The following is a 27,649-nucleotide window of genomic DNA, read 5'->3' on the forward strand; positions in this document are numbered from 1 at the left end:
TGGCCGTAGTGATAAATTGGATAAGCAGACACTTGGTACAGAAAAGGCAGCAACATCCACACAATGTCAAGATAGCCGAAAAAAATGTAAGAGAGATTAACACAACCAATTTTTTTTTTTTTTTAAACGTCACAAAGGTCTTACCGACTAATTCCGACGAAAAGGGCATGGTCACGCCGGAATGATGTTATCAACAAGTGGCAGCTTTTTTGCTGGCACCAACGCTGATTTGGTTGCACCCCTTTTTTTTTGGGGCGGTATAGCATGCTGATCTGTAGTCGTCTCAATTGGCATACCGTCGTTTGGCCCGATGTAAAGAATGACAGTGTTGTATTACTATTTTGTGGACTAGTGTGGGATTTACACTTCCTGTCCAATACCTGATATATTGTATGTTGGAAAGTGTGTCTCTGTACAGTACATAATATTCTGTACCAAAAAAATGGAATACACCCCTACTACCAAGTGGTGAAACGATTATTCGTAATGCCCTGACTGCAATGCGTTATTGATAGAAACCAAGAATTAAAGGACATCGATAGCTAAAGGGCCAATTTTGTGTCAGCCAACAGACAGCAGTGTCAAGCTTCAAGTGGACACCCGGTACTCACTGCAGTTCAGTAAATAAACGCTCGCAACCACAAACACCCGTATATGGGCCGAAATAGCATGCTGTCATTCGCCTTGCCAAATGGATGTGAATTACTGTCTTGTTAGCGAGATAGGGTAGGTTTGTTGGCGCTCATGTCCCTAACTGACGACTGACTGCCTGACTGACACCTCTTCATAGCTGCCGGTAATTTGTTCAAATGAATGAATTTGGTTTTACCAAAAGTGGAATGGTTGTTTTCCTCAGTCGTTCATATTGCAGTGAATGGAAATAGGCAGTCAAAGACGCCGCCGTTTTAATGACATTTTCAGAACAGCAGGAAGCACTCACGTACGTCATGCCAGAGCATCTATGAATGTATGCATGCAAAAAAATTGGGGTACCATAGGGGGAGGGGCCGGACCATCATTACCATCATCTTCATTAGAGAGCATCCGACGAACCAATCAGCATGCCGCCCTGCTCGGGGATTCCGCCGTCGCCCCGTTGGCTGTCGCTAGGATACCACCTAATCAGGAGGCAGGCTGCAGCCTGGTTGGCGGAGTGAGGTGTCGATGCCGGGACGACGAGCTCGCCGTGCTTTAGGGGGTAGGTGGAGGTGTTGGAGGAAGGGGGGCGCCGCAGGGAGCTGGGTTGATCTAGCACACTCGCACAAACGCTTTCAGCCAGTCAGTTAGTCAGTCGCTCAGTCAATCAGTCAGCCAAGCAAGTGCTTGAGGGGAGGCAGACAAAGAAGAGCATCATCCTGAAGTAAGACAGCACGCTCCCGGGGGATGGGGCGCCATACCCCTGCATCGCGTTGGGGGGGCCACAGGAGGTAGGAGAACCGGGGTTGCGGGGCTTTGTCTCAGCAGCTGAGCACCCCTCCTCACACACGCACAAACCTTTGCAGTAGCCACCATTACATATTCAGTTGTGGGGTTTGTAACACTGGTGCTCGATGGAGGCTCGTTGCCGTCCGCGTTGGGTTGGAGCCAGCCAGTCTGTCTGTCTGTCTTGACAGCCTCTTAATGGCTCTCCCCTTCCTCTTGACTTCACAAATCCTCTAAATGCAAGTCTGTCCGTCCACATGAAAACATTCCATCCGCTTGAGGGGTGTGGAGAACAGCAGTCGGTTTGTTGTGCGGTAGTTGTGAGTTCACTTTGGTTGCATTTACACCACACGTTTCAAGTGACACCATTCCGAAAAACAGTCACATATGTCCTGTCCACGTGAGCCTGACGTCATTAACTTATGATGGTCAGTGGTGTATCCACATGTGCGTCTACCCCAAACAAGACGCCCACGGTAATCGCAGCTATAGCGGAAGCATAGACCATTCCAAAGGAAACAATCACAAGATGCTTAGATTGCCTGCTTTTAAACATACCGGGGATGAGCCAGTCCAGACCACCGAACAAATTATATATTTATAATATTTAGATCATTTATTTATTCAAGTTTGCATCCATGTTAACCTGTGTTTTGGGCTTGTATGTTTCCAGGTTCAGGAAGTCACCATAATTAGAAAGTTAAAAATAGCAGCACATATTTTAGTTTCCAAAATTGTATGCAAATGCAAATTGCAAACTTAGTACCTTCGTGGCTCACAAGCTGCCCTCTGCATCGAAGCATCAGCGTATTTAACAGAACAGGCCTCGTCAAATGTCTTTCCTAACTATTTTCACCCATCATTGCCTATTGAGCATTTGTTAATCATTGCAAGCTTCAATTTTGGGGGCACATATGCCGTGAGGCTTTACAGTGTAGATGTGGACATTTTTCGGTTGAAGTGAATTGGCTAATCATATGTAAAAAAACAAAACAAAAAACACCCACACGTCGACTGTCCAATCATTTCGATTTATGAAAAAATATTAAATTGGCCAAATTTGGACGGAGGAGATTTCTGTCCAGCGCGATGAAATGTAAACACATTAATAGCAGATAATGAAATGTGAATGGATATAGAAGGGGGGTGAGGTATCAATTTCTGAAATATCCATTTCCTAAAATAGGAAATGGATATTTGGTAGTGTAAATTTAGCGTGTCTTTCTCGATGCAGATGTAAAATGGCATTCAGGGGACAGTATTTTTTTGTGTGTGCATGCGTGCGCGCAGATGTTTGGGGATGTTTTCAATCATCCTGTCACTGATGGATGGGTGATTCCCCCCTCACGGAGAGACTGCGGGGGCCAAAAGCATAATTTCCAGGGGGTGATTCCCTCCCCTCTCACAGTGAATGCGGTGCGATTGCGGCGGCTGCTTTGTGTACAACCCTGAGCGCGCACGTTGTCTGATTGGATTTCAGTACCGTCACTCACACCAACATTTTGAATGCTAATGATCCCATAATGAGATGCAATGGTCATGGTTTTTGTCTTTGTTTTTGCTGGAGTGTAAACTTTCAGCCCAAGATGTTTTTTTGGTGGATTGGGGCGGGGGGTTGCTTGGTTGGATTGTTTACTTTATGCTCTGCATTTAATGGTATAGCATATGGTTTGGAAAGGGTTTTCATTGAGTTCGAGGTCTGCAAAGTAAGCAGGCTGTGCATCTGGGCTCGGGCCCCTAATCCTCTCTAAATAGTAATGAGGAGGAGGAGGCGGTAATGGCTTTAGAATGGCAGTGTAGGTCCTGATTTAATTACTTCCATCAAACCCTCCTCACGCTGTTTAAAATCCTCAAGCCCCTTTCTCAACCTTTACCCCTCATTTTGCTGTTTAATTACTTGCACACACCTCTAACCTCGATGCTAGAAATTCTATCCTCCCCACTTTTGGCTTTTTTTTCCACCCCTCCATCAGCTGGTGGACCCCTCCACCTCTGTAACATCTTAACATCCTCTTCTTTAGTCTCGAAGGCTGGATTTACATAATTTCGTTTTTTTGCTTGTTTTTGCTCTCAGGTGGTATGATTGGGATATCCATATATATTTAAAAGAATAAAAAATGTCTGTTGTCAGATGTCTTCAAATTGGAAGCAGGCCTTTTCCAGATGTGTATAAAAATCCAAATGTTTATCAGATATCTGCCAATGTGTGTGCCTGAACAGAACAAATAAAAGCATCCAAAGACAATTAGAATGGCCAAATATTGCTACATGAGCGGTGTATCCATCCTTAAATAAGAAAAATTCCAAATGGGAGCCAGTCGAGTAATGCGAGGTTTCTTTTTTGCTTGCTTTGTTCTGGTATGGCACGCCGCAATTGGAAAAACAAAACAAAACAAAACATTTTGTGATACCAAGTCTTGTGTGTCTTTAATCAGACTGCAGTGGCAGGGTGTTTTATTTACATGCACTTAAATGTACCCATTTCTGCTCTTAATTTGCTCTTGGGCATGCACTTAAACAGAATCAATTTCCCTGCTGACACTAATGCCCGCATCGACGTCAGGGAGCTGGCATTGCCAGTGACACTTCCTTTGTGATTCATTTCTGAATATATCTATCTATCTATCTATCTATCTATCTCTCTCCGTCTGTCTGTCTGTTTATATATATATATATATATATATATATATATATATATATATATATATATATATATATATATATATATATATATATATATATATCTTTTCTTTTGGTGACAGCGGGCCACCTGGACTTCAGACAATCTGTTCAAGGAGGATCTTTGACTGATTTGTTCAATTGTATTTAGGGGTACATTCGTACCACTTTTTGGGGGGGGGGGAGTACAAGTACCGGTACTTACATTTGGGTGCTCGCCAGGGTTAATATAATAGTTTTGGAATTTTCATCATAGTTTTTATCTAGTTTTGTTGTTTTAGTTTTCAGAGTGGTTTGGTTAGTTTTATTTTTATTTTTTTAATTCTTGGTTTTAGTTGAGTTTTTATTAGTTTGAGAATTGTTTTAGCGTGTATTTCTTGTGCAAGATCATTGAACAGTATAGTGTCGTCAAAACTCAACAAAATATATTTACATTTTTTAAAAACGACCATCCACAAATCAAGTGAGAGGTACAGTCCCCTGACTTTGAAGCACAATAAATGCAGTGCATAATACTGCTTTTCAATGTAATTGCATCACAACCCCAGTGTCTTAAATAAAGCTGGGATGGTCATGCTTTCCATCCTTTGTTTGCCAACTTCTAAAGTGGATTTCCAAAAGGGTAGTTAAGTGCCAAACGCAGTTTAGCCATAACAAACATGCAAGCTCGTCGCCTCGGAGCAATTTCATCGGGTAGGCTTTTTAAATGGACTGCCGTGAGCATTGCTTCTCGATGACACACATCAAAAGGTCAACTCCCAAACAACTATTTGAGCTTCCTTCTTTAAGTAAGACCCATAACACAATTTTCATGAACATGGCATAAGTTTAACTCAAATATTAACACTTATCAGCGGAACAACTTATGATTATTGATAAATAACTGTTTTCCACCTGCATAATTTTCTGACAGGTGGAAAACAACATATTTGACTGAAATGTAGGCTTTATGCGATCAGGATTTTTAAGGCGATCAGCGAGTTTGGAAAACAAAAAAAAACAATAGTCGATTACTGATTCAAAGATGGAGCAATATATCAATCAAACAATCAAAGTTTTTATAGTCTGTTAAAACAACTGGTAGATTTACTTTAAGATCACCCCCTGACAGAGTGAAAATACATTGGAAATAAATAATTGAACTCCCCAAATGTATTTAACAAGAACAGATAAACATTAAATCAAGCATCAGCTTACATCTCCTTATATGACATTAATGACAAAAAAAAATGCATGAACATCGCCAGTCATTCAGGTTGTCGGGGATTTTGCTAAAACTATTGCTCTCTTGGTTCAGCAGCTGTCACTTGAGCCCATACATTTAATTAACAGCTACGCCAAGTTAGCCTGCACATGATCTTTTATGTCTCGTTTTGGAATCTGGCTGTGTTGTACAAGTCCCAGTGCCCACAGACCGCAATGATTATTTTGTCCTACATTGTTAGTCCATGTCCATTGTTAGTCCTGGTGTGTGTGATGTGTAAGTGACAAAGTAAGCACATTCTTGAAGCCTTTTGGCACATTCGTAGCGGCGCATTTTTGGCCCTAACTACGCACACTATATTGACTTCATTTGTAATTTCGTCCCATAAAATTTGACATTACAGTTGAGCAGCGATTTTGCATAAAATGCAAAATATAGACAGGCTTCGATCCCGTCGATCAGGTTGGCATAAGTCTACTTAAATGTAGCCTGTAACTCAAGGAACTTCCGTTATGTGGTATTTCAATATGATCACTAGTTGGAACCATATAAAAACAGTCCATATATAAGAGACTAAGAAATAAAACAACAAACGTTTTGAAAAAATAAAGGCTTGCACTTATGGGAGTAGAGCGCAGTGTAGTGAAACCAACGAATGCACACAAAGACAATACAGGTAACAGCATTTTCACTTGTGTCGGCAGCACTTCATACATTGCACTGTGTAGATGTAGCACATGGACCCATCACGAAAAGCAACCCCCCACACCCCAGCCACTGCTAACCTTGACAACCTCACCAAGCAATCAAGTAAGGCATGTCTCTCACACACACACACACACACACACACACACACACACACACACACACACACACACACACCAAGCGACATGCTGCACCACAACTGAACTACAGAGTTGAAAACAAATCACAATCACCGTATCACCCCCGCACACCTGGCGATTGACCCTCGCACACATGCCAACTCGCTGCAACGGGAAAAACTGCGTCCACCGGTGTGTTCTTCAACTACTACGCCTTGCTTTTATAGTTGTGCTGTTTCCTTTCTCATGCCCGCCACTTTCGGTGCTGTGTTCCAGGCACAGGCGGGCCATTCAGAAAAGCCGGGGGTCAAAGGTGAGAAGAGCAGAGGGCACCATGAGTGAGCCGGGGGCCCCCACCGCATCGCCCGCCATCGCCACCGCAACCACCACCACCACCACCACCACCTCCTCCTCCACAGGCGGCAGCTCTGCAGCTATCATCACCACCACAACCACATCCACCAGCTCCACCACAACCAGCAGCACTAACACAACTACACCGTCTACGACCACAACTGCTTCTGCTAGCAATACTAATACCAGCAGCAGCAGCAGTAGTAGTAGTAGTACTAGTATCAGCACCAGTAGTAGTAGTACTACTGCGGCCAGACAAGCAGTCCCTCAGATTTCAGTTTACGGCGGGATACCCGACAGGCAAACTGTGCAGGTGATTATTTCCGCAGCTATGCTAATGTGACTGAAATGAGAGATGTTTATGTTCCTTCCTGTCTTTAAAAACTATCAAAGGGGGCAATGCTCTTTGCACTTTAGTGCTCTTGACACCATGACCCCCAGGATTAGCCTCCACACTGGATGAATTAGGTACCGCTTGACTTGTAATGGCAGGTTTCTCCTCCATTCAGACCAACAGCATTGTTTCCAAGCAGTCAAGCAGAATGGCTCGTTTAGTAGCATAAAGGAGCAGCCTTTGCTTCCACTCATTTTAAGATGGCTGGAATCTTCGTTGTACCTTTTCCACTATGGCAGCTAAAACTGCTGAGATTGGCTTCAGCTGACCACGACCCTTATCGGGATAAAGGCTATAGAAAATAGATGGTACCTAATTATGTTGCCACATTTTTCCACTGGCAACTCACAGGACAACCAACTACTTGTAGTATATGCTCAACCGGGGCTCAAGTACGGGTGAGATAAGCCACTGCCAATGCTCATTTGTTGGACATTTTTTTGCGGAGGAGGGGTGGTGTTTGGGAGTGGTGTAATGTAAGGATGGAAGCACTTTAAAAGGATCAGGATGGTCAGAGATGGAGGATGATTATTTAATAAATATGGTTGGCGGGATAATAATTACAGAAGGGTGCCCAACTTGCGGACGGAGGATAGACTGGCAAAGTAAGGTGCCCATTTCTGGAAATACGGATCTCCCTCTGATACCCTGTGACTCTCTGCTCAAGCATCTTATTCAGACTGATTTGCTCAATGCAATGTTTTTGCCATTTCCCACTGCACGAGTTTGATGCAAGGAAACATGCATCCATCCATTTTCCGAACCGCTTTATCCTCACTAGGGTCGCAGGGGTTGCTGGAGCCTATCCCAGCTGTCTAAGGGCAGTAGGCGGGGGACACCCTGAACCGGTTGCCAGCCAATCGCAGAGCACACACAGACGAACAACCATCCACGCTCACGCTCACACCTAGGGACAATTTGGAGTGTTCAATCAGCCTGCCATGCATGTTTTTGGAATGTGGGAGGAAACCGGAAGACGCAGAGAAAACCCACGCAGGCAGGGGGAGAACATGCAAACTCCACACAGGGAGGCCGGAGCTGGGATCGAACCTCTGCACTGTGAAGTCGATGTGTTAACCACTCGACTACCGGGCCGCCCATGCAGGAATAAAGTCACCCCAAATTTTTTAAATGCCAATAATTTTCCTTACCCATTGCATTTGTGTACTGTACCTGAAAATGGCAGATTACCTTTACTAGGTTCCGCTGCACATGTCGTCATTCATGTTGTGTCGTGGCTTGCTCTGTTGTTCAGGTGATCCAGCAAGCGCTCCACAGGCAGCCCAACACGGCGGCGCAGTACCTACAGCAGATGTACGCGGCCCAGCAGCAGCATCTCATGTTACAGACCGCAGCACTGCAACAGCAACACAGCCTCAGCACGGCTCAGCTGCAGAGCCTTGCTGCCGTGCAGCAGGTGATAACGCCCATCCCAAGCGCATATTTTTGGGGAGCATTCTTCTTGCATGTTTGTCTGCAGTCTGTAAAATATACCTCTACCCTCTTGCTTGCCTTGCCACAGGCCAGTATCGCAGCTGGTCGCCAGAACTCCCAGAATGGCACAACATCTCAACAAACAGGATCGACTCAAACCACAGTAAGACCAGTATCTGAAGTTCAGGTAGCTGGGATGAATGACTCTTAGTTAAGCGTAGACCTCAGCGGAGGATGTTTGGGTTAAATTATACAAATTAACTGAAGCGGGTATACTGAACAGAACGTTTAATTGTGAAGCATCTCCCTCCCCCCCCCCCCCAAAAAAAAGTTTTGAAAGTCCTCTTCTCCCCCCCTGATCTCCTCCACCCTGTAGATCAACCTCACCGCCTCGCCGGCGGCTGCACAGCTGATCAGCCGTGCCCAGAGCATCACGTCGGCTCCCACCAGTATTTCCCAACAGGCTGTTCTGCTGGGCAGCCCGTCTAGTCCCACCCTCACTGCCAGCCAGGCGCAGATGTACCTGCGTGCACAGATGGTGGGAACAAAACCCCCCAACCCCCTCAGAAATTGCAATCTTTTTGGTATTATTCATATGGATACTAAATGGTGTGCCGCATTCAAAGAATCATTGCAATGTATTGAAGGTTGGATGAGTTAGAATCCCTTTTTATTAATTTCAAGTTATTCACCTTTGCTGGAGGCTGGCACTGAAACTTTGCATTACCTTGAGATTCTATTGCCTCCTACATTGATATTGATGCGTCCTTGACTGTTGTATTTGTGGTTTCTGGTGTGTTTTTGTTTTTACCCAGGCCCAGCAGAGCAACGTTTTCCAGGCGCAGCAGAGCAATCTGGTGCAAGTGGCCAGGAGTTTGGGCCGAGCCGTCCCCCTGTCGCCGCAGTTGATCTTCACACCGACGGCCACCGTGACGGCGATGCAGTCCGACAGCTCAGCGCAGGTACATGGACTGTCGCCGTTTATTTCTTCAAGCGCCGCGCACTGCTTTAAAATTTAAGATTGGGGAAAACAACTGTCTGCTCGTTTTACACAACGGGTATGAAAACCCCAAAATGGCTCCCAAAGTGACACATTATTTTTAGCAGAACATCAATGGCATGCATTTTCAATAGATCTTGCCAACATTGGGGTTACATGCGATTGACAAACAACCATTCTTACTCACATTTAAACCAGTGAACGATTTATTTGGAGTCTTCATTGAACTCAGCATGCCATTTTCTGATGCTGGAGAAAGCTCCAGTACCCACAGAAAACTTCCACAAGCATGGGAAGAATGTACAAACTGTACAATGGAAGGGCCCATTCAAGAGATTTGGTAAATCATTGTCATGTTAACATACCCAAAACATGGCATATTACCATTGTACAATTTTAAAAACTAGAATTGACATTGTGTAATCAGTGTTGGTGGTCCTCAATTTAAAACTTCTGAGTTCTATTCCTATGTAATCTGACACTGACCTAGGCTAACACAGTAGGAAAGTCATAATTATAGTAAATATTGTATGGAAGACATTTCTAGCCCAGAGCAGTGGAAACTAGTTCATTGCATGCTGATTGTGTAACCTTGAATGTCGATACTGTCATAAAACCAAGGACACCCTGTACTCACTCTTGAAAATTAAAAAAAGATTTTTCGGTCTGGGAGCACCAGGAACTTTCTACGTATGTATAAAGATTCCCGGTGCAATCCAAAAATAGAAAAACGTTGCCAAAGATAACACTTTTAGGTCAGCACTTTTCAAACGCACATCATGATTCCCAATGGAACCTTAATGTTGTGCTTTCAGAGGTGTTCAATTTTCATCAATTACCTAAGGTGTGCTGCTTATGTGAAAACTATTTTCAAGTTGTCAAAAAAAGGGCATCACAAAGCCTTTCACACACACATCAGGATTTCTGATGTGACCCAAAAATATGACATAATCTATTACAATATACTGTAGGATGGCACAGTGAATGACTGGTTAGCACATCGGCCTCACACGTCGAGGGTTTGAATCCAGCCTGCGGTCTTCTTGTATGGAGTTAGCATGTTCTCTCCGTGCCTGTCTAGGTTTTCTCCAGTTACTCCGGTTATCTCCCAAATTCCAAAAACATGCTTGACGGGTTCATTGAAGACTAAATTGTTGACCAGTGTGACTAACTGATGACCAGTTAGCCCAAAGTCATCCGGAAAATGCCCCAGCACGCCCATGACCCTTATGAGAATAAGTGGTTTATTCAGAGACTGGACGGATACATAATACTGCATGATGCACTTACGTTTTTCTCCATTGAATATTCATTTATTCATGCAAATAATATAGGGATAGGCTCCAACCTACACTAATGAAAACGCTGTATAGATAATTGATGGATGGATGGATAAATAAAATCACCTTTGCTTCTTTTTGTGTTAAGAATCAGGTCCAAAATCTGGCCATACGTAGCCAGCAGGGAGCGACCACGTCCACTTCGCAGACTCAGACCCTTCAGGCTCTCAGTTTAAAGCACAGCCCTGTGCCCATCCAGCCTGCCTCGCTTGTCAAGAACCCCAGCCAGGGCATGCAAGCATCTGCGGGAATCAAGTCTGGCTCATCCGAGAGCCCCTCGGAGGCAGGAAAGAAGGGGGATGCCGCAGTAGTTACGGAGGCCCGGGCTATTAATATGAGCCGCAATGTCACGACAGTCACTGCGCAGCCGCTCATCGCACCAGGTGAGTGATATCTGTAAAGCTTCATTGTTATGTAGCTTGTTTTCCAATTTCCTTTCATGATTTAGTAATTTTTCACAACATTACAAGTTTGGACCCAGATATCCCTTAAAAAAAGCAATAGACATAAACAAGTGATTGCACATCACAGAGGCACTATGCGAAATGAAATGGTATGGAATGGACTTTCACTTGTATCACGCCTTTCTCCCTTCAGTAGTAAAAGCTCTTTACACTCTTACCTTATGTACCTACTGATAATGCAGCAACAGGAACAACTGGGGCATTATCTTGGTCAAGGACACTTTGACATGGTCTCATTGTGGCTGGGGATCAAACCCCCAACCTCTGGGTTGGGAGACGACTACTTTCCCACTGAGCCAAGTCAAATGTGGTTGAATTTTAAGTCCCATTCTTTTGAATCAATTAATGGATCTGCCCCAGTCACCCGGTTTGGCTTTTTCTTTGGCTTTTGGTGTTGTTTTGTACACCACTAAAGGCAGGTAAAAGTGGCGGCAAAGAGAAAAAGTGTGATAACCTTAAAACCTGGACTGGAATGACTGCATGAGCTGATACAAGTAATATAGTAGCAAAATAAATACTGTAAATTTAAACAGTGAACAACGCTTAACCCGAGTTTAATATAGTAAATATCACCACTAGGAGCCAGTATTGCTCTGACTAACACCATCCTGTTCTCACTCCAAGAATGTATGTCAGGCATCTTCAACTGTATTTAGGTTTTATTTTTACTATAGAGTGGTTAACTTATTGCTCAACTTGTTCCATCGTTCAGAATGTCGACGTTTCACTCCACTTGTACAGTTAAAGGTTTTATATTAATGAGCCTGAACCAAATGAATTCACTTCACATTATTTCAAGTGGGAAATTTTGTTTAGAACAATGTAGAAGTGAACCGGAACACATTGGGTTTGACTGAAGGTTTCAATGTAATGTTTGTGTGGCCTGAACCTCAGTCTGAATCGTGGTGTGTGTGTGTCTGCCAAAAAGGACATGAGAATGTGTCAATGCACAACTGCATCTGACTGTCTCATACTAATTGATGCACATAAACCAAATAGAGAAGACAAGCCAAAAGTCGTACCTGCATGCCGTCGGTAACAGTTTACATTGGGTTGCCATAGCAGCCTGCCATGAGGGGCCAGGAGGAGGAGGATGGATGTGGAAGAGCTGAGACTAGTCGGATCATGACAACTGACTGGATTTCAGTAGAACACACTAATGTATTCCATAACATTTTTTTATGACTGAAAAATGGCAGCCTTTGAAGGCGCTTTTCCATTACAGGTTGAGGAATGACCTTGCCACACTCTGTCCCAGCCTTGTTTTGCCAGGCCTGGCCTTCGTTCTTCTCCATTAAAACAGGCACCACTAAATTGGGCCAGATTAGGGGAAGGATCAGCTGAACTGTGTGAGGCTTTACTGCACGCTCACAGTGGCAGGGTTCAGCCATGAGACACAAGGGACGAGTCAAAATATGACTCAAGTTGCATGACGTGGCGCATTAAATGCACAGAATCTTTCAAACAGACGAAAAGTCAATCTCTTGAGTTTAAGCCAGTGGAAGACAGCCGCCCGCAGCCATGTCATAAAAATGCAATATATTCAGCACATACAGTACATATTGTTTTTTTACAGCAATCCTTAACCATATTTACAATTTCATAGGCACCATTGGATCTATGTCTCAACGGATGAAGCTTGTGGTAAACATTTTAGCAAGCGGCGTCCACATGCTCTCCAGTCAGATGAACAAGAGGTTACTTTCAATATACAAAAATGTGTTTAAAAACCTTAAAAATAGTAAGTGCCGCAAATGCTATAACATGCCTGAGGTATATTTCTATATTCACTTATTGTGAGGGTTTTCTGGAATGTAACCCCCACAATGGATTGCGATTTACCGTATATCTAAAAATAAATAAATAAATACATGTCAAACATGAATTAAACTAAACAAATTCTGGCAATTTCTGAAATGAGGATTTAAAATGGCATGATACAAAAACAACAATCTTTTGAGACATGTTAAAAAAAAAAAAAAACGGAAACAAAACACTAAAGTTATCCGGAATGGGATGTTTCTTCCACAGCAAGGAACAAGCCCGTGTTAATGAAAGGTCGAGAGCAGATGGATTCAATTCAATGCATGTGGGGGAGGGAGGCAAGCAGGTCCTAATGCGTGTCTTGATGGGGCCTTTTGTTCGCATGAGCAAACACACCTCAGCCATTTTGTGAGTCAATTCCAGGAATAATGACTTAGTTGCATTTGTGTGTCTGATACACAGTCGTCATTGAAGATACTGGACGCGGTTTTAGCAAATTCAGAATTAATCTTGGAAAATTTGAGCAGTAAACAGTCATTTGTATGTGTAAAGTGGTTATGAGAGAAACTGTTGCTAGCAGAAGGATGTGGTTTGGATCGGAACAAGTAGGCAGCTAACGAATGACTGCTGTCAAGCCCCCAATACTCCTTAACACACCGGTTTACTCCTCGCACACACAGGTTTTAATAAAGACCATCTTGTCTTTGGCATCAAAGTAACCTTATGCTGAATGTGGCCTGCATATCACTGTGAATTCCTAAATTAAAAAAATATATATATATATATATTTTGCTTGCAGCCTTCACGCAGATTCAACCCCACTCACTGGTACAACACAAGCAGCAGCAGTTTGTGGTCCATCACAGCCAAAGTTCCCAGAGGACCCCCGGGCAGTTGCTACAGACAGCGTCCATTCAGCCATCGCCACACCCCATCCCCGTGCTGCCCAAGCCAGCGCCACACCAGAACGCCGCTCCCGGGCAGCATGCCACCATCTTCCACTCCACCATCAGCCCCCACACACTCCAGCCCGCCGCCTCATCAACCTCTTCTTCCACATTGACGAGTCAGGCCAAAGCTCAGCCTGTGCAGCTCACAGCTATAAACCTACAAATACATCCCACGGTACGATCTGCAAGTTGCCCAACCATTTGGTAATTTAAAGCTATGTCCATGCATACACCTGTTCACTACATATCTAAAAATTGGCCTATTTACACAGAAACCCTCCAAAGTATCCAGCATTAAGCTGCCTTTACGTTTTAGTCGTGCCACCCACCAAGCAACAGTTCTGTGAGGTGTTCTGAAATTTGTTTTCATGAGTGGTCAACCGTCAGCAATTTCTTTTGTTACAATTCAAGTTTAGTCGCAATTCTTTCCTTTGCAGCGAGTTACTGTCTAGGTGGTTCTCAGAAGGTATGGGACAGGAGTGTGACAAAGGAGCCCAAAAATTAATTTGGTCAAAATTATGTACATAAACATATTATGCTTTAAATCAAACCTCCCAGAAGTGTGCTCTGAATAAATAGATTGTTCACAAGACATTGTTGAATGCCGTGGTCTATTCCAAAGTCATATTGGATGGAGCACTTGGTACCTGGGCACAAAGCACTCAAGTAAAAAAATATCGATATTTTAAAATTGATTATTTTTACACTTGAACAACTTCACCACCTTCATACATAGATATTCAGTTGAAAAAAATGGTATAAATGACCAAATGTGTGTAGAAAGGTAACTCTGAAAAGTAAAAAAAAAAAAAAAAGACCCTTATTTACATAGCGTTACATTGGAGGCACGGTAGACACCAACAATTGATCAGCATTCACTTAGCAATGTATGTAATGCCTGCAACTGAACTGTGCCTTTCAAATCTTGCTGACTCATGCGCAACAATACACTGAAGAAATAGTGTGTGCAACTAGTGTCATAATAATAGACTTTTTGTCTTCTACTTTCTCCCTTTCATACTTTTGCTGCTGTAAATTGGGAATTTCTTCATTGTGAGACAAATAAAGGTTATCTTATAATTTATTGATCTATTTTATTGAACGTGCAATACCAATAAAACTGGACACCCCACTAGACATGTCGCTTACTCGGTCATGTCGGGGAAAAAAAAATGTTAACAGCATATTTTGCAGGACAACCAGTGAACATCCGGTTCAACACAGAAAGTGGTTCTGGTGAAAGTATACAGTACATTACAATAGTAGATTGTCGATGGCACCTTGTGAACACAAAAATCTAAATGATGTTTTTTTTCTGACGACATATGCACAACGTGGCATTCAAAATAAACAGTATTGAGTTGCATAGACACTGCCAGTTTACTGGTAACAACTGTTTTTGAAACCGATGCATTTTAAAGGTAAAAAGGGCTCTTAATTACATGGGTGTGTTGTCATATCACGAAGAGGAAGTGGCCGCGATGGCTATTTTTCAACAGTCAAAATATATTCACAAATGGTAGCACATGTCTCAGTCAAGTTGCTCCTTTTATCTCTGCAGTATGTCTGCAATATTGATAGCAGTGAAATCGGGATTGATTGTAAAGGGAAGAGAATAATTGACTCTCGAGGTGGGTCAGCGTTTACCATCTAGTTGGACCATACTTTCTGAGCACCACCTATATGTATGAGGAGCAGACTATTTAAAAAAAAATGTATGATTGTCCAGTTCAACTGCATTAGGTTGCGTTCCTTAGTGTGTGGTGGACTTTAAACGCAACTCAGTCAAGGTAGGATATTGTCATAGCTGTCTGTGGTGACAATGTATCCCTTAATCAGCGTCTAACATGTGGAATAATTATAGAATAGTGACATTGCATTTCAGACAATATTGGCAGGAGAAAAAGTCAATCTGGCGCAATTTCAGCTTCATAGGGAGTATCTGTCTGGACACTGGCCAGCTATCTCCTCTTAACTGTAAAGCCATCTTATTCAAGCGGAAGAAAATAATAAATGGGAAAGGACCTTCATCTGTCAAGGAAAACATACATCCCCTCGCTCAGTAACGTTTTGTTCTCCGTTGAAACTGCAGGCCTCTCGAACACTGGTTCAGGAGTGTAAAGATAAGCCAACATCACTCGTGGTGAGAGAGACGTGTGCCGCCTCCACCCCGCAGCAGCAGCCACAACAGCAACAACAACAACAAAAGCAGTCACCGCCAGCACCACCACAGCAGCAAAGTACGCCATCTCAACCCAGGAAGCCTGTAGAGCATGCCAAAGCTGACACTGTGCCGCAAAGTCAACCACAAGGTAATGGAACATTTCCAGTAAATTTCCATGAGAATGTAATGTGGAGAATTTAGGAATAGTTCAAATTGGAAACTGTCCTTGGAAGTTAACTGGGAGTTTAGGTTGATTTAATAGAATGGTATCATAATCAAGCAAAAATATAACATTTGGTTTGTTATAAGCAGACTTCAATGCAAAATAGCTAGCTCTCCTAACGTAGGGCAATACAATACCTAAATTGCTACTGCCCACCCCCCTCCCCTCTTTGATACAAGCAGTGACAAACCCGAACTTCATCATACCCCAAATTTCAATCAAAATCCACAAACTCGTCTGTAAGAGCCTACCATCATTTTTGTAAATTCTTGATTTATTCACAGACTTGGTAAATTACTGCTAAATCCCATGGAATATTTCCAACTTGAATTACGCAACCCTATTCAGGACTGAGCCTGACCGTTGTTGTCATTGTTGACTTCTTTCGTGTCAACGCTTGTAACAGAATTGCTCAGTCATTCATGAGCAAAGATGGGGCGAGGTTCATCCCTTTGTGAAAAGCTGCGTGAGAAAATAGTCAAACAGTTTAAGGGCAATGTTCCTCAATGTACCAATGCAAGAAGGTTAGGGATTTCATTATATACGCTCCATAATATCGTCAAAAGATCCAGAGAATCTGGAGAAATCACTACAGGAGAGCTGTAATGCAGAACACCAACATTGGATGGGATGCCCGTGAGTCCCTCAGGCGGGATTGCATCAAAAACCGACATCAGTGTGGAAAGGATATCACCAAATGGGCTCAGGAACACTTCAGAAAACCAATGTCAATAAATACAGTTTGGCGCTACATCCGTAAGTGCAACTTAAAGTGCTAGTGTTTTTTAATTTTTATTGTTTAGATTTATATATCTATGCCTTTTATACAGTGTTGTTTGCTGGTTTATCTCTAGCTGTGTGTTTTAATGCACAGCATGTTTGTATGTTTGAAATGAGGATTGAGAGAAAGAAATTTCATCTGTGCTGTATGTACATAGAGCACATTTGACAATTAAGATTAACCTTGACACCCAGAAACGCCGCCAGCTTCTCTGGGCCCAAGCTCATCTAAGAGAGACTCATGCAAAGTGGACAAGTGTTATGTGGTCTGACGAGTCCATGTTTCAAATTATTTTTGGAAATTGTAGACGTCGTGTCCTCCAGGCCAAAGAGGAAAAGAACCATCCTGGCTGTTATGGACGTAAAGTTCAAAAGCCAGAATATATGATGATGTGTTGTGGTGTTAGTGCCAATGGCATGAGTAACTTACACAGCTGCGAAGGCACCATTAATGCTGAAAACTACATATCGGTTTTGGAGAAGCATAAGTATTTTTCATGGACGCCTCTCCTTATTTCAGCAAGACAATGCCTAACCACCTGCAAATTTTCCAGCAGAGTGGCTTTGTAGTAAACGGGTGCGGGTACGAGACTAGCCTGCCTGCAGTCCAGACCTGTCTCCCATTGAAAATGTGTGGAACATTCTGAAGCGTAAAATACGACACCAGACACCTCGGATGGTTGAACAGCAGAAGCTCCACTTCAAGCAAAAATGGAAAATAATTCCACCCACAAAGCTTCAAAAAGTATTGTCCTCAATTCCCAAATCTGTATTGAATGTTGTTAAAAGAAAAGGCGATTAAAAACAGTGGTATCCAGTAATACAATACATCTTAATGAATGGAGCGTTTTCACAACAGCTGTAGCCCTGTCCCCGCTTTTCTGGAATGTGTTGCAGCTATTAAATTCTAACTTAATGAGTATTTTCTAAAAACAGTCAACTTCATCAGATTGACCATGAAATATTTTTCTTTGTGGTGTATTCAATTAAATATACCCGTAGGTTGAATATGATTTGGAAATCTTTGTATTCTGTTTTTCATTATTTCACAACCGCCAAACTTAATTGGAATTGGGTTTTTAGTTTGCATAGCAATAAAAAAATAACCACATTAGTAGAGGAACTGTTACTTTGGTCACTTTTTTTTTTTTTTTTTTTTTAATGTCGAGTTAGAGCTGATGATGATTTAATTTTGAGTGAACATAAACTGTCAATGTAGAGGGCATAAAAAGACAGGGTTTTTAATGGGAGGGTGACATTTTCGCGATGGCCCTGCATGTTTCATGCATGGTGTCATCCTGTCTCCAGCTGGTCTTCTGTTACGGGCTCCCAACTCGGTCGCGTGGGTGTAACCGGCGCGCATGCGTGAGCTACTGTGGAGCGGCGTTGGCGCTTAAAAAAAGTGTTAAAACAAATAGAACAACACAGATGACAGTTCCTTCGACAAAAAACAACAAACCGAGCAGCGCCACGTGTTTTCTGCAGAGTAGGAGCCGAAGCTGGTAAGAGAACTCTTGCAAACAAAATAGATCCCACAATTGAATTTGGGAAAGAAGGAAAGAAAAAAAGACTGGTCAAAAGTGAAGTGATGACAATTTGATAATTTTTCCTTCGTTTGTACACAAATTTCAAGAAATGACCTTTTTAACAAATGGTTTTATCTGTAATATTGACAAAGAACAGCTGACATTGATTTCCAACATTTAATACAGTTTTGCATAATACACAATTTTTGAAAAGTTGACGTCATCCATCGCATTTCCAGCCTTTCGGCGCACCTTGTACAGTGTATACATTTTTGTAGTCCGCAGATGAGCTCCTCAAAAAACGTTTTCTCCATTTTAACAAGGTTCTTTGTTGTGTCATTGGCCGCTTAGGAGGAGGTGCGACCAAGAGGCCAGTGCCTGCGCCTGGGAGCCCGCCACCACCCATGACCTCTGGAAATGACAGCGAGGTGCCAGGCGTGACGGCTGTTGCGCCGCACAACGGAGAGAGCAAGCCGCCCCAGGCCATCGTCAAGCCACAGGTCCTCACGCATGTTATCGAGGGCTTCGTCATCCAGGAGGGTGCAGAGCCGTTCCCCGTGTGTGTAAGTGGCACCCACTTCGGCGGCAGCCTGAGTCGAGTAGACGAGCCCCGAGCTGTTGTGCTCTCTCCCGCCTGGAGGGAAGCTGTCATCGGCAGACACAAATACTTTCTTGCTCTATGCGAGCTGACAGCTCCCAGCTTGTCTGTGTTTCTGGCTTTAATTATGGACACTGGTTGAAAAGAATACACCCTGTGTGATGAGCATCTTTCCCTCATCAATTTTAACTCTCTTGTGCAGTGGAACCTCTTACAAGTTCAACAACAAAAAACCTGCCATTTGCTGTTGTACTTTTGACACCAGACACATAGAGTGATGGCTAAGGAAAAGTGTGATGGCAACCAAAAGCTATAGAACCAGAAATGGAAGACACTGCCATGTAGAAAAGTGTTTGTCGGGCTGCCCAATACAAAAGGAACAATACAGTTAATTAAGTCAAGTCAGGTCAGTTTTATTTCTACAGCGCCAACTGAAGTTGTCTCGAGGCCCTTTACCCATTGAGCACGTTAAGGACCACAACGAGAATGCATAACATACCACATGTACAGTATGTTAGAAAAGTCAGGAGGCAATTGGTGACAGTTGCAAGTGACTTCCTTCGCATTGCACGTCTGCAGGCTTTTGTCCCCAATTCACGTCTCCTTTTCACAATCATGTATATTATGGTTTTTAATCGTCGTATTAATCACAGCTTTTGATTAATGTTTCATTTTTTGCCCAAATTAGTGTTTCTGAAATATAATTTTTAAGCACGGGTGCATGACCAGTTGATCGTGAGCGACAAGTAGCTTCTGACTGGCCCGACGTCGATCGCTCGGGGATGTAGAGGGAAATTGAGGGGGAAGATGTGTGTGTTATTAATATTATATATGTTTATATTTGTGTACAGTGCACCCTAAACATCCTATCAGCTTCACTTTCACAAAACAGTATTACATTTTTTTTTTTTTAAATAAAAAAAGCAGGTCACCTTTAACCCACGTTGGCACGCGACCTCCATCACCAGAAGTTGTTAGCGGTCAGCAGTCTGCAATTGCAGCTTGCGATCAGAGCTGTTGCAATATATGCAGTACTTTTATTGTTCTCATTTAGTTGGTTTCATGTACAATTCACCGATGGAATTGGCAAAGAATGGGAATATAGAGTGCCAGGAGAAGCATTTTAACGCAGTAAAACGTCTCCCCCATACTATAGTGATGCTCATGCATTTAACACGCTGCAAAAGTGCGTCCCGTGCTTCTGCGTCAGGTCTCTCACCAAGGTAGGCATTGATTTCCTGTTCACAAACTCTTGTATCTACTTTATTTTTTTGTTTCATTCATGTTAGGGGCTGTTATGGCTGTTGCTCATCATGACGTGTGTGTGCGTGCTGTGTCTGTATGCATGCATGTGCGGGAACGGTCGCTCGCGAAAGGTTGTTTGGCTTGAAAAGTAGATCTTCGATCAAAAAAGATTGGGCACCCGTGTTTTTAAGTATTGCGCACTTGCTTTGTGCGATGAGACATGGATGCACGCAGTACATTCATCAAAAATTTGGACACACCAGTATTTCTTGTGTCGTGCTGTTTTTCTTCATGTCATCTGTTCATTTTGCAATAATTTGAATATTTCTGTGTCAACAGGTGGAACGTCTCCCCATCCTCATCAACAGCCCCAAAAAACTGGACAGTCAGCTCTCCTCTGACCCGGACAAAACTCCTGTCAGCAATGCGGCAAACTCCGACTCTGAGCTCGAAGACTTGACTCAGACAGGTGAGGCACAAAGCGCTGAGGTCAGTGTGGCTCCAATGTGGATACTTCGTTTGTCCAACCCATGCTGAAACTTCTTTCTTTATTTCACCGGGACTGTTCTTAAACATTTTTTGTCCAGTATGCGGATTTCCTCTCTTAAAGGAGACATTTTAGCCTGGCCATCACTTGAAAGTGACTCATGGGCCGGCCTAGTTGATCAAGTCATGAGCAGAAAAATTCAATATGGGGATGGTTATTATGTAGAACAGAATTGGTTTCTCATAGCAACATTTTTATAAATATGTAGATAACCAAAGATGTACTGGGTCATTTAATTTCACGTTTGATATTACCTATCAACACAGAGCAACAGAAGCAGCAATAATTCTCTGTCTTCTGTCCCAACAGAAAAGGATCAAGAGCCCAAGCTCACGTGCGAATACTGTGGCTGGGTGGACTTTGCCTACACGTTCAAAGGTTCCAAGCGCTTCTGCTCCATGGTTTGCTCAGTTTTATTTCTACAGCGCCAACTGAAGTTGTCTCGAGGCCCTTTACCCATTGAGCACGTTAAGGACCACAACGAGAATGCATAACATACCACATGTACAGTATGTTAGAAAAGTCAGGAGGCAATTGGTGACAGTTGCAAGTGACTTCCTTCGCATTGCACGTCTGCAGGCTTTTGTCCCCAATTCACGTCTCCTTTTCACAATCATGTATATTATGGTTTTTAATCGTCGTATTAATCACAGCTTTTGATTAATGTTTCATTTTTTGCCCAAATTAGTGTTTCTGAAATATAATTTTTAAGCACGGGTGCATGACCAGTTGATCGTGAGCGACAAGTAGCTTCTGACTGGCCCGACGTCGATCGCTCGGGGATGTAGAGGGAAATTGAGGGGGAAGATGTGTGTGTTATTAATATTATATATGTTTATATTTGTGTACAGTGCACCCTAAACATCCTATCAGCTTCACTTTCACAAAACAGTATTACATTTTTTTTTTTTTAAATAAAAAAAGCAGGTCACCTTTAACCCACGTTGGCACGCGACCTCCATCACCAGAAGTTGTTAGCGGTCAGCAGTCTGCAATTGCAGCTTGCGATCAGAGCTGTTGCAATATATGCAGTACTTTTATTGTTCTCATTTAGTTGGTTTCATGTACAATTCACCGATGGAATTGGCAAAGAATGGGAATATAGAGTGCCAGGAGAAGCATTTTAACGCAGTAAAACGTCTCCCCCATACTATAGTGATTAACCCACGTTGGCACGCGACCTCCATCACCAGAAGTTGTTAGCGGTCAGCAGTCTGCAATTGCAGCTTGCGATCAGAGCTGTTGCAATATATGCAGTACTTTTATTGTTCTCATTTAGTTGGTTTCATGTACAATTCACCGATGGAATTGGCAAAGAATGGGAATATAGAGTGCCAGGAGAAGCATTTTAACGCAGTAAAACGTCTCCCCCATACTATAGTGATGCTCATGCATTTAACACGCTGCAAAAGTGCGTCCCGTGCTTCTGCGTCAGGTCTCTCACCAAGGTAGGCATTGATTTCCTGTTCACAAACTCTTGTATCTACTTTATTTTTTTGTTTCATTCATGTTAGGGGCTGTTATGGCTGTTGCTCATCATGACGTGTGTGTGCGTGCTGTGTCTGTATGCATGCATGTGCGGGAACGGTCGCTCGCGAAAGGTTGTTTGGCTTGAAAAGTAGATCTTCGATCAAAAAAGATTGGGCACCCGTGTTTTTAAGTATTGCGCACTTGCTTTGTGCGATGAGACATGGATGCACGCAGTACATTCATCAAAAATTTGGACACACCAGTATTTCTTGTGTCGTGCTGTTTTTCTTCATGTCATCTGTTCATTTTGCAATAATTTGAATATTTCTGTGTCAACAGGTGGAACGTCTCCCCATCCTCATCAACAGCCCCAAAAAACTGGACAGTCAGCTCTCCTCTGACCCGGACAAAACTCCTGTCAGCAATGCGGCAAACTCCGACTCTGAGCTCGAAGACTTGACTCAGACAGGTGAGGCACAAAGCGCTGAGGTCAGTGTGGCTCCAATGTGGATACTTCGTTTGTCCAACCCATGCTGAAACTTCTTTCTTTATTTCACCGGGACTGTTCTTAAACATTTTTTGTCCAGTATGCGGATTTCCTCTCTTAAAGGAGACATTTTAGCCTGGCCATCACTTGAAAGTGACTCATGGGCCGGCCTAGTTGATCAAGTCATGAGCAGAAAAATTCAATATGGGGATGGTTATTATGTAGAACAGAATTGGTTTCTCATAGCAACATTTTTATAAATATGTAGATAACCAAAGATGTACTGGGTCATTTAATTTCACGTTTGATATTACCTATCAACACAGAGCAACAGAAGCAGCAATAATTCTCTGTCTTCTGTCCCAACAGAAAAGGATCAAGAGCCCAAGCTCACGTGCGAATACTGTGGCTGGGTGGACTTTGCCTACACGTTCAAAGGTTCCAAGCGCTTCTGCTCCATGGTTTGCGCGAAGAGGCAAGTCAACATTTTCACGTTTTTGACTTTCAGGTTGAAAAACATCATTTTGGGGATGTAAGATACAAGAAGAAAATTTGTTTTCCGTTGTGGAACGATCAATTCAGAGATCTTTTTTTTTTTTTAAGTAAATGATGGATAAATCTGTACACTGTACTAATACAAGTAATCTCAAATGTGTATGTACAGGTACAATGTGGGCTGCACAAAGCGCATCGGCCTGTTTCGTCCAGAGAAAAGCAAACAAGCAAATCGCTGGCGTCGAAGAAGTCAGGGCCGCCCAAGTATCGAAGCAAAGAAGCGGGTAGGCGAAATGTTCTAGCTAGCCTTGTGTTTCTTAAATGTTAAGCTAATCTTTGGGCAATTTCAAACCATTTTCAAATGTCTTAATCAAAGCTGTCTGACATTCTTCAGTCAAAATACACAAAGGATGAACAATTACAGCACATCCTACACTACATCCCCTCGTCACACTTTGGTTGGAAGGACTCAGTTTTGAGGTGTCGTTCTGTCCCATACAACTGCAGTGTGCGGTTTTTTACCAAGTTGATTGGGGTGACTAAGTGATGCCGACTTGGTGACTTTCCTGGCCCTTCCAGCGACTACGGTGGTAACTTACAAGTGACCGACCTATTCGTTTTTTGAGATGCTCATTTTTATTGACTTTTTTTTTTTTGACTTGCGACCAAAAAATTGTGATATTAGTGCTAGAGTCTGGCAGCAAACATTCTTCGCAACAAGCTGGCAATTTGACAGGTCGTCATGACTAAAAACAGTACCTTTCAAGTTGTTTGTTGCTGCTGCCAGCGCAAATTTTGTCAAACGTAAAACAGCTCAACATTGTGTACCCAAAGCAGTCTCATATCTTTGCCTTACAAATAGTCCGCTAGTTTAATGCTAGCTTCTTCTTCTTCTTCTTCACCTTTCGGCACGTCCCTATTCAGGGGTCGCCACAGCGAGTCAGTAATTTCCATCCGCCCCTGTAAACCTTCCTACCAACTCGCATGGTCGTCTTGGCAAAAGTTTCACGCCGGATGCCATTCCTGACGCAACCTTCCCCATTTCTCCGGGCTTGGGACCGGCACTGGGGAACAGTGCACCCCCAGGGGAGGGCACCGCTCCCCAGCGGCTGGGTTCCGCTAGTTTAATGCTAGCACACGATGCAAAACACCACTGACAGGCTAATGAATAGCACAGATGTTGCAGTGTTTTAAACCCTTTTTAAACACAAACAGTAGCAATACATTTCGACATGCAGTATGACAACACTCATAGGCATATGTTCTTTATCTTCAAAAATGGCTAATATTACTGCATCTTACTGAGTCAATTAATTGTGAATCTATTTTTTTTTTGTGTCTTGTATTATACTGCTCCCTGGTGGTAAGAGGGCTCCCCATGGGCTGCAATGGAATAATGTTATTTCCATTCATTCATTCATCAACCCTCTCAGAAGATGTCCCCGTCGCCACAGCAGACCCAGGGCGGCTCAGTGTCTTCACCGCATCCCTCCCAGCCCAGCCAGGAGGAGTCTAGCCCATGTTCAGAGATGTCCAGCTACGAAGAGCCGCCTTCGCCACTGTCAGCAGCCAGTTCAGGACCCCCGGCGCCCCCAGCTCCGCTCCCGCCCCCGGCCCCCGTTCCAGTCCAGCGGCAGCCGAGCAGGGCGTCGTCGGAGCCGGAGGCCCTGGCTGGCAGAGACGCCTCAGCCGCTTTGTGTCAGCCTTTCTTACCCAACGACCCCACCAAGTGGAACGTGGAAGAAGTGTATGAGTTCATCTGTTCGTTACCAGGTCAGGAAAAACCCACTTGATGTGTAATGTCTCCTTTCAGCAACAAAGGACACTTGCTACACTTGAAATCTAATTTGAGAATGCTTCCAAATAGATCATATCAACCCTCTTTTAGGAGGATTTCTCTTTGGTGAAATACCTTGGAATTTGACATTTTTAAATTCTGAAATATCTTACAGCACATCCACCTCACAGTTCTGAGGTTGGTGGTTTGAATGCAGGCTTCTGTGTGGAGTTTTCATGTTTTGTGTCCGGGTTTTTCTCAGAGTACTTCGGTTTCCTCCCACATTCCTAAAACATGCATGTTGAAGTTCTTAATAGCTTTCCAGGTGTTAAATTAACACCTCTTTGATGGTTTTAATGAAGTTAACAGGATTTATGATTATAGCGTTCCTGTATTGGCTCTCATTAGATTATGAAAGTGTAGCTGAAGAAGTGGTGTCCTAATTGCACTGTGCGAGTGTATTTTGGCAGCGGTACATTGCGAGACAAATCATTTTTTGGTTGCCCACACAGGCTGTCAGGAGATCGCTGATGAGTTCCGCTCACAAGAGATCGACGGCCAAGCTTTGCTCCTGTTGAAGGAAGATCACCTGATGAGCACAATGAACATCAAACTGGGGCCGGCGCTCAAGATCTTTGCACGCATCAACATGCTCAAAGACTCGTAGCAAAGGATGCGTGCGTGTGTGCATGTCTCGGACTGGGTTATGACCTCCCCATCTCATCTTCACGGGCTCCTGAACTTAATGGCGGCGTCACCATCTGACTGAGGAACATGCTTTTGTCTCCATAATGGCTTACATACGAATAACCGACTGAGATTAGAAGTCTGTTTAAGCTTTAAGCAAGAGAAAGATTCTCTGGTGGATTCAGATGTGCAAGTTCATCTCTATCAATTGGAATATTATCGAAAAATTAATTGAAATTACTTTTCAATTCCAAAAGTGGAAGTCATTAAACATATAGGAAACTGCTTTTCAGAAGGCCAATTTCAATTTAATTTATGTATTAAAAATCATTTTGATTGTTCTTCCTGAGAGGGCAAATTTCGGGTTTGTTAGTTTATAATCATCAAACATAAAATCCTGAAATATTTCACTCTGTCATGAAAAAATATAACATCACCTGGACTTCTTAATTTGAGCTACTGAACTACAAAAAGTTGGCCACAATATTATAATTTATTGAGATGGGCCTGGAAATGTTAGCGAAAAATAACAATGAAGGGCTGAGGGAGTCAAATTAGCACTGCCATGAAGTGTTTTTTTTTTTTGTTTGTTTTTTAAATAAAATTTTATAAGACAAGGTTTTGTAGTTTTGTTAGCCTAGGAAAAGGCAAAACAAGCAGTTTTGTGTCTAGGAACAGAAGATTGTATTCATGATCAGCAGGAATGATGCTGCCAAGTGTTCCCGCGCAGTTATGTTCTTTTGTTTCACTAACATGGCACTTAACGTTTTCTTTGTATTGCCTTCGCCCTAAACATGAACTGTGGAGTTGTCATGTTATTTGTAAATGGCAGCCAGACTGACTGAATCCGTGCATATAATTTAACCTTATTTGAGAACAGAAATTATGTTAAATATTTTTGGAAATATGCAAGTGTATTAAAACAAAACACATTTGAGTTTTTCCTCATTGCTTTTGTAAATTATGTCATCTGTGTGTGATTCGTGGCCGTGGAGGACTGTTGTTGGCCTTTTTTTTTTTAAACGCTTGTGTTTAACGGCACCGTTTGGTACGCATCTTTTTGCAGCTATAAATGATTTCACCTTCACTTTGGTACTCTTTAATTGCCGCGATATACGAATGACATCTTTGTTTCTTAGCAGAAGAAGCCTTGATGTGAGTGGAAGGTCTGAGAAATGTACTGTGTGGACATTGTTGCAGAAAATTGCTTACCAAAGGGGGCGCTGTTGTCTCCTTGTTGTGGACCGGACTGTGGCTCAGAAGTTCAGGTAAGACTCGTTGTGTTTATTAGGGTACCGTATGCGTTTTTCAGACATTATCCGATCACTTTCTGTTACATGTGGATCAAATGGTGGCTTGGCCAGAAAAGAATGAACTTATAATGATCCACTGAGACCTTCAAAGTCAGGTGCAATCAACTATGTGAAAATGGTTGACCATTCCATCCAAAGTAATCTAAAATGAATGACATTTTCGCTGGCATTCAAAAAAGGAGATGTGAACCATCCATCCATCAATTCATTTTCAGACCTGCTTATTGTCACGAGATGTCAAAACTAAAAATGAATAAAAGTCCCTTTGGAGACAGGTGTTTTTAGCAGGGGTGTAGCAAGTCCATTGGGGGCACTAGACAACCCCAGTAATGGGGCACTCCTGAGCTAGATAAAGTAATACTTTACAGTTATCTGATTAAGTTACATAATTCTGTTTGAATGTTCTCCATACCTCTGGTCAATGTGTAATATCACCAAAGATTTATAATCGTAATATCTATCATCTGAATGAATTCAAACAGGCAAAAAATTACTTCCTGAGTGTAAG

The 27,649-nt window shown here is 42.8% G+C and overlaps 1 protein-coding gene across 1 annotated transcript; it reads left to right on the forward strand.

Moving 5' to 3' along the window:
• The first annotated feature begins 883 nt into the window (after nt 1–883).
• phc2b (polyhomeotic homolog 2b (Drosophila)) lies at nt 884–26,915 on the forward strand. The gene is made up of 15 exons (XM_019857230.1): nt 884–1,427; nt 6,406–6,796; nt 8,133–8,294; nt 8,400–8,474; nt 8,688–8,849; nt 9,127–9,273; nt 10,740–11,034; nt 13,679–14,004; nt 15,922–16,141; nt 18,874–19,085; nt 20,705–20,834; nt 23,239–23,344; nt 23,534–23,648; nt 24,798–25,137; nt 25,654–26,915. The coding sequence occupies exons 1-15, from the start codon at nt 1,384–1,386 to the stop codon at nt 25,806–25,808; spliced, it is 2,880 nt and encodes a 959-aa protein (XP_019712789.1). The 5' UTR covers nt 884–1,383; the 3' UTR covers nt 25,809–26,915.
• Nucleotides 26,916–27,649: the final 734 nt, after the last annotated feature.

Source organism: Hippocampus comes, unplaced genomic scaffold, assembly GCF_001891065.2.
Source record: "Hippocampus comes isolate QL1 unplaced genomic scaffold, H_comes_QL1_v1.1 scaffold17, whole genome shotgun sequence".
Taxonomy (NCBI): domain Eukaryota; kingdom Metazoa; phylum Chordata; class Actinopteri; order Syngnathiformes; family Syngnathidae; genus Hippocampus; species Hippocampus comes.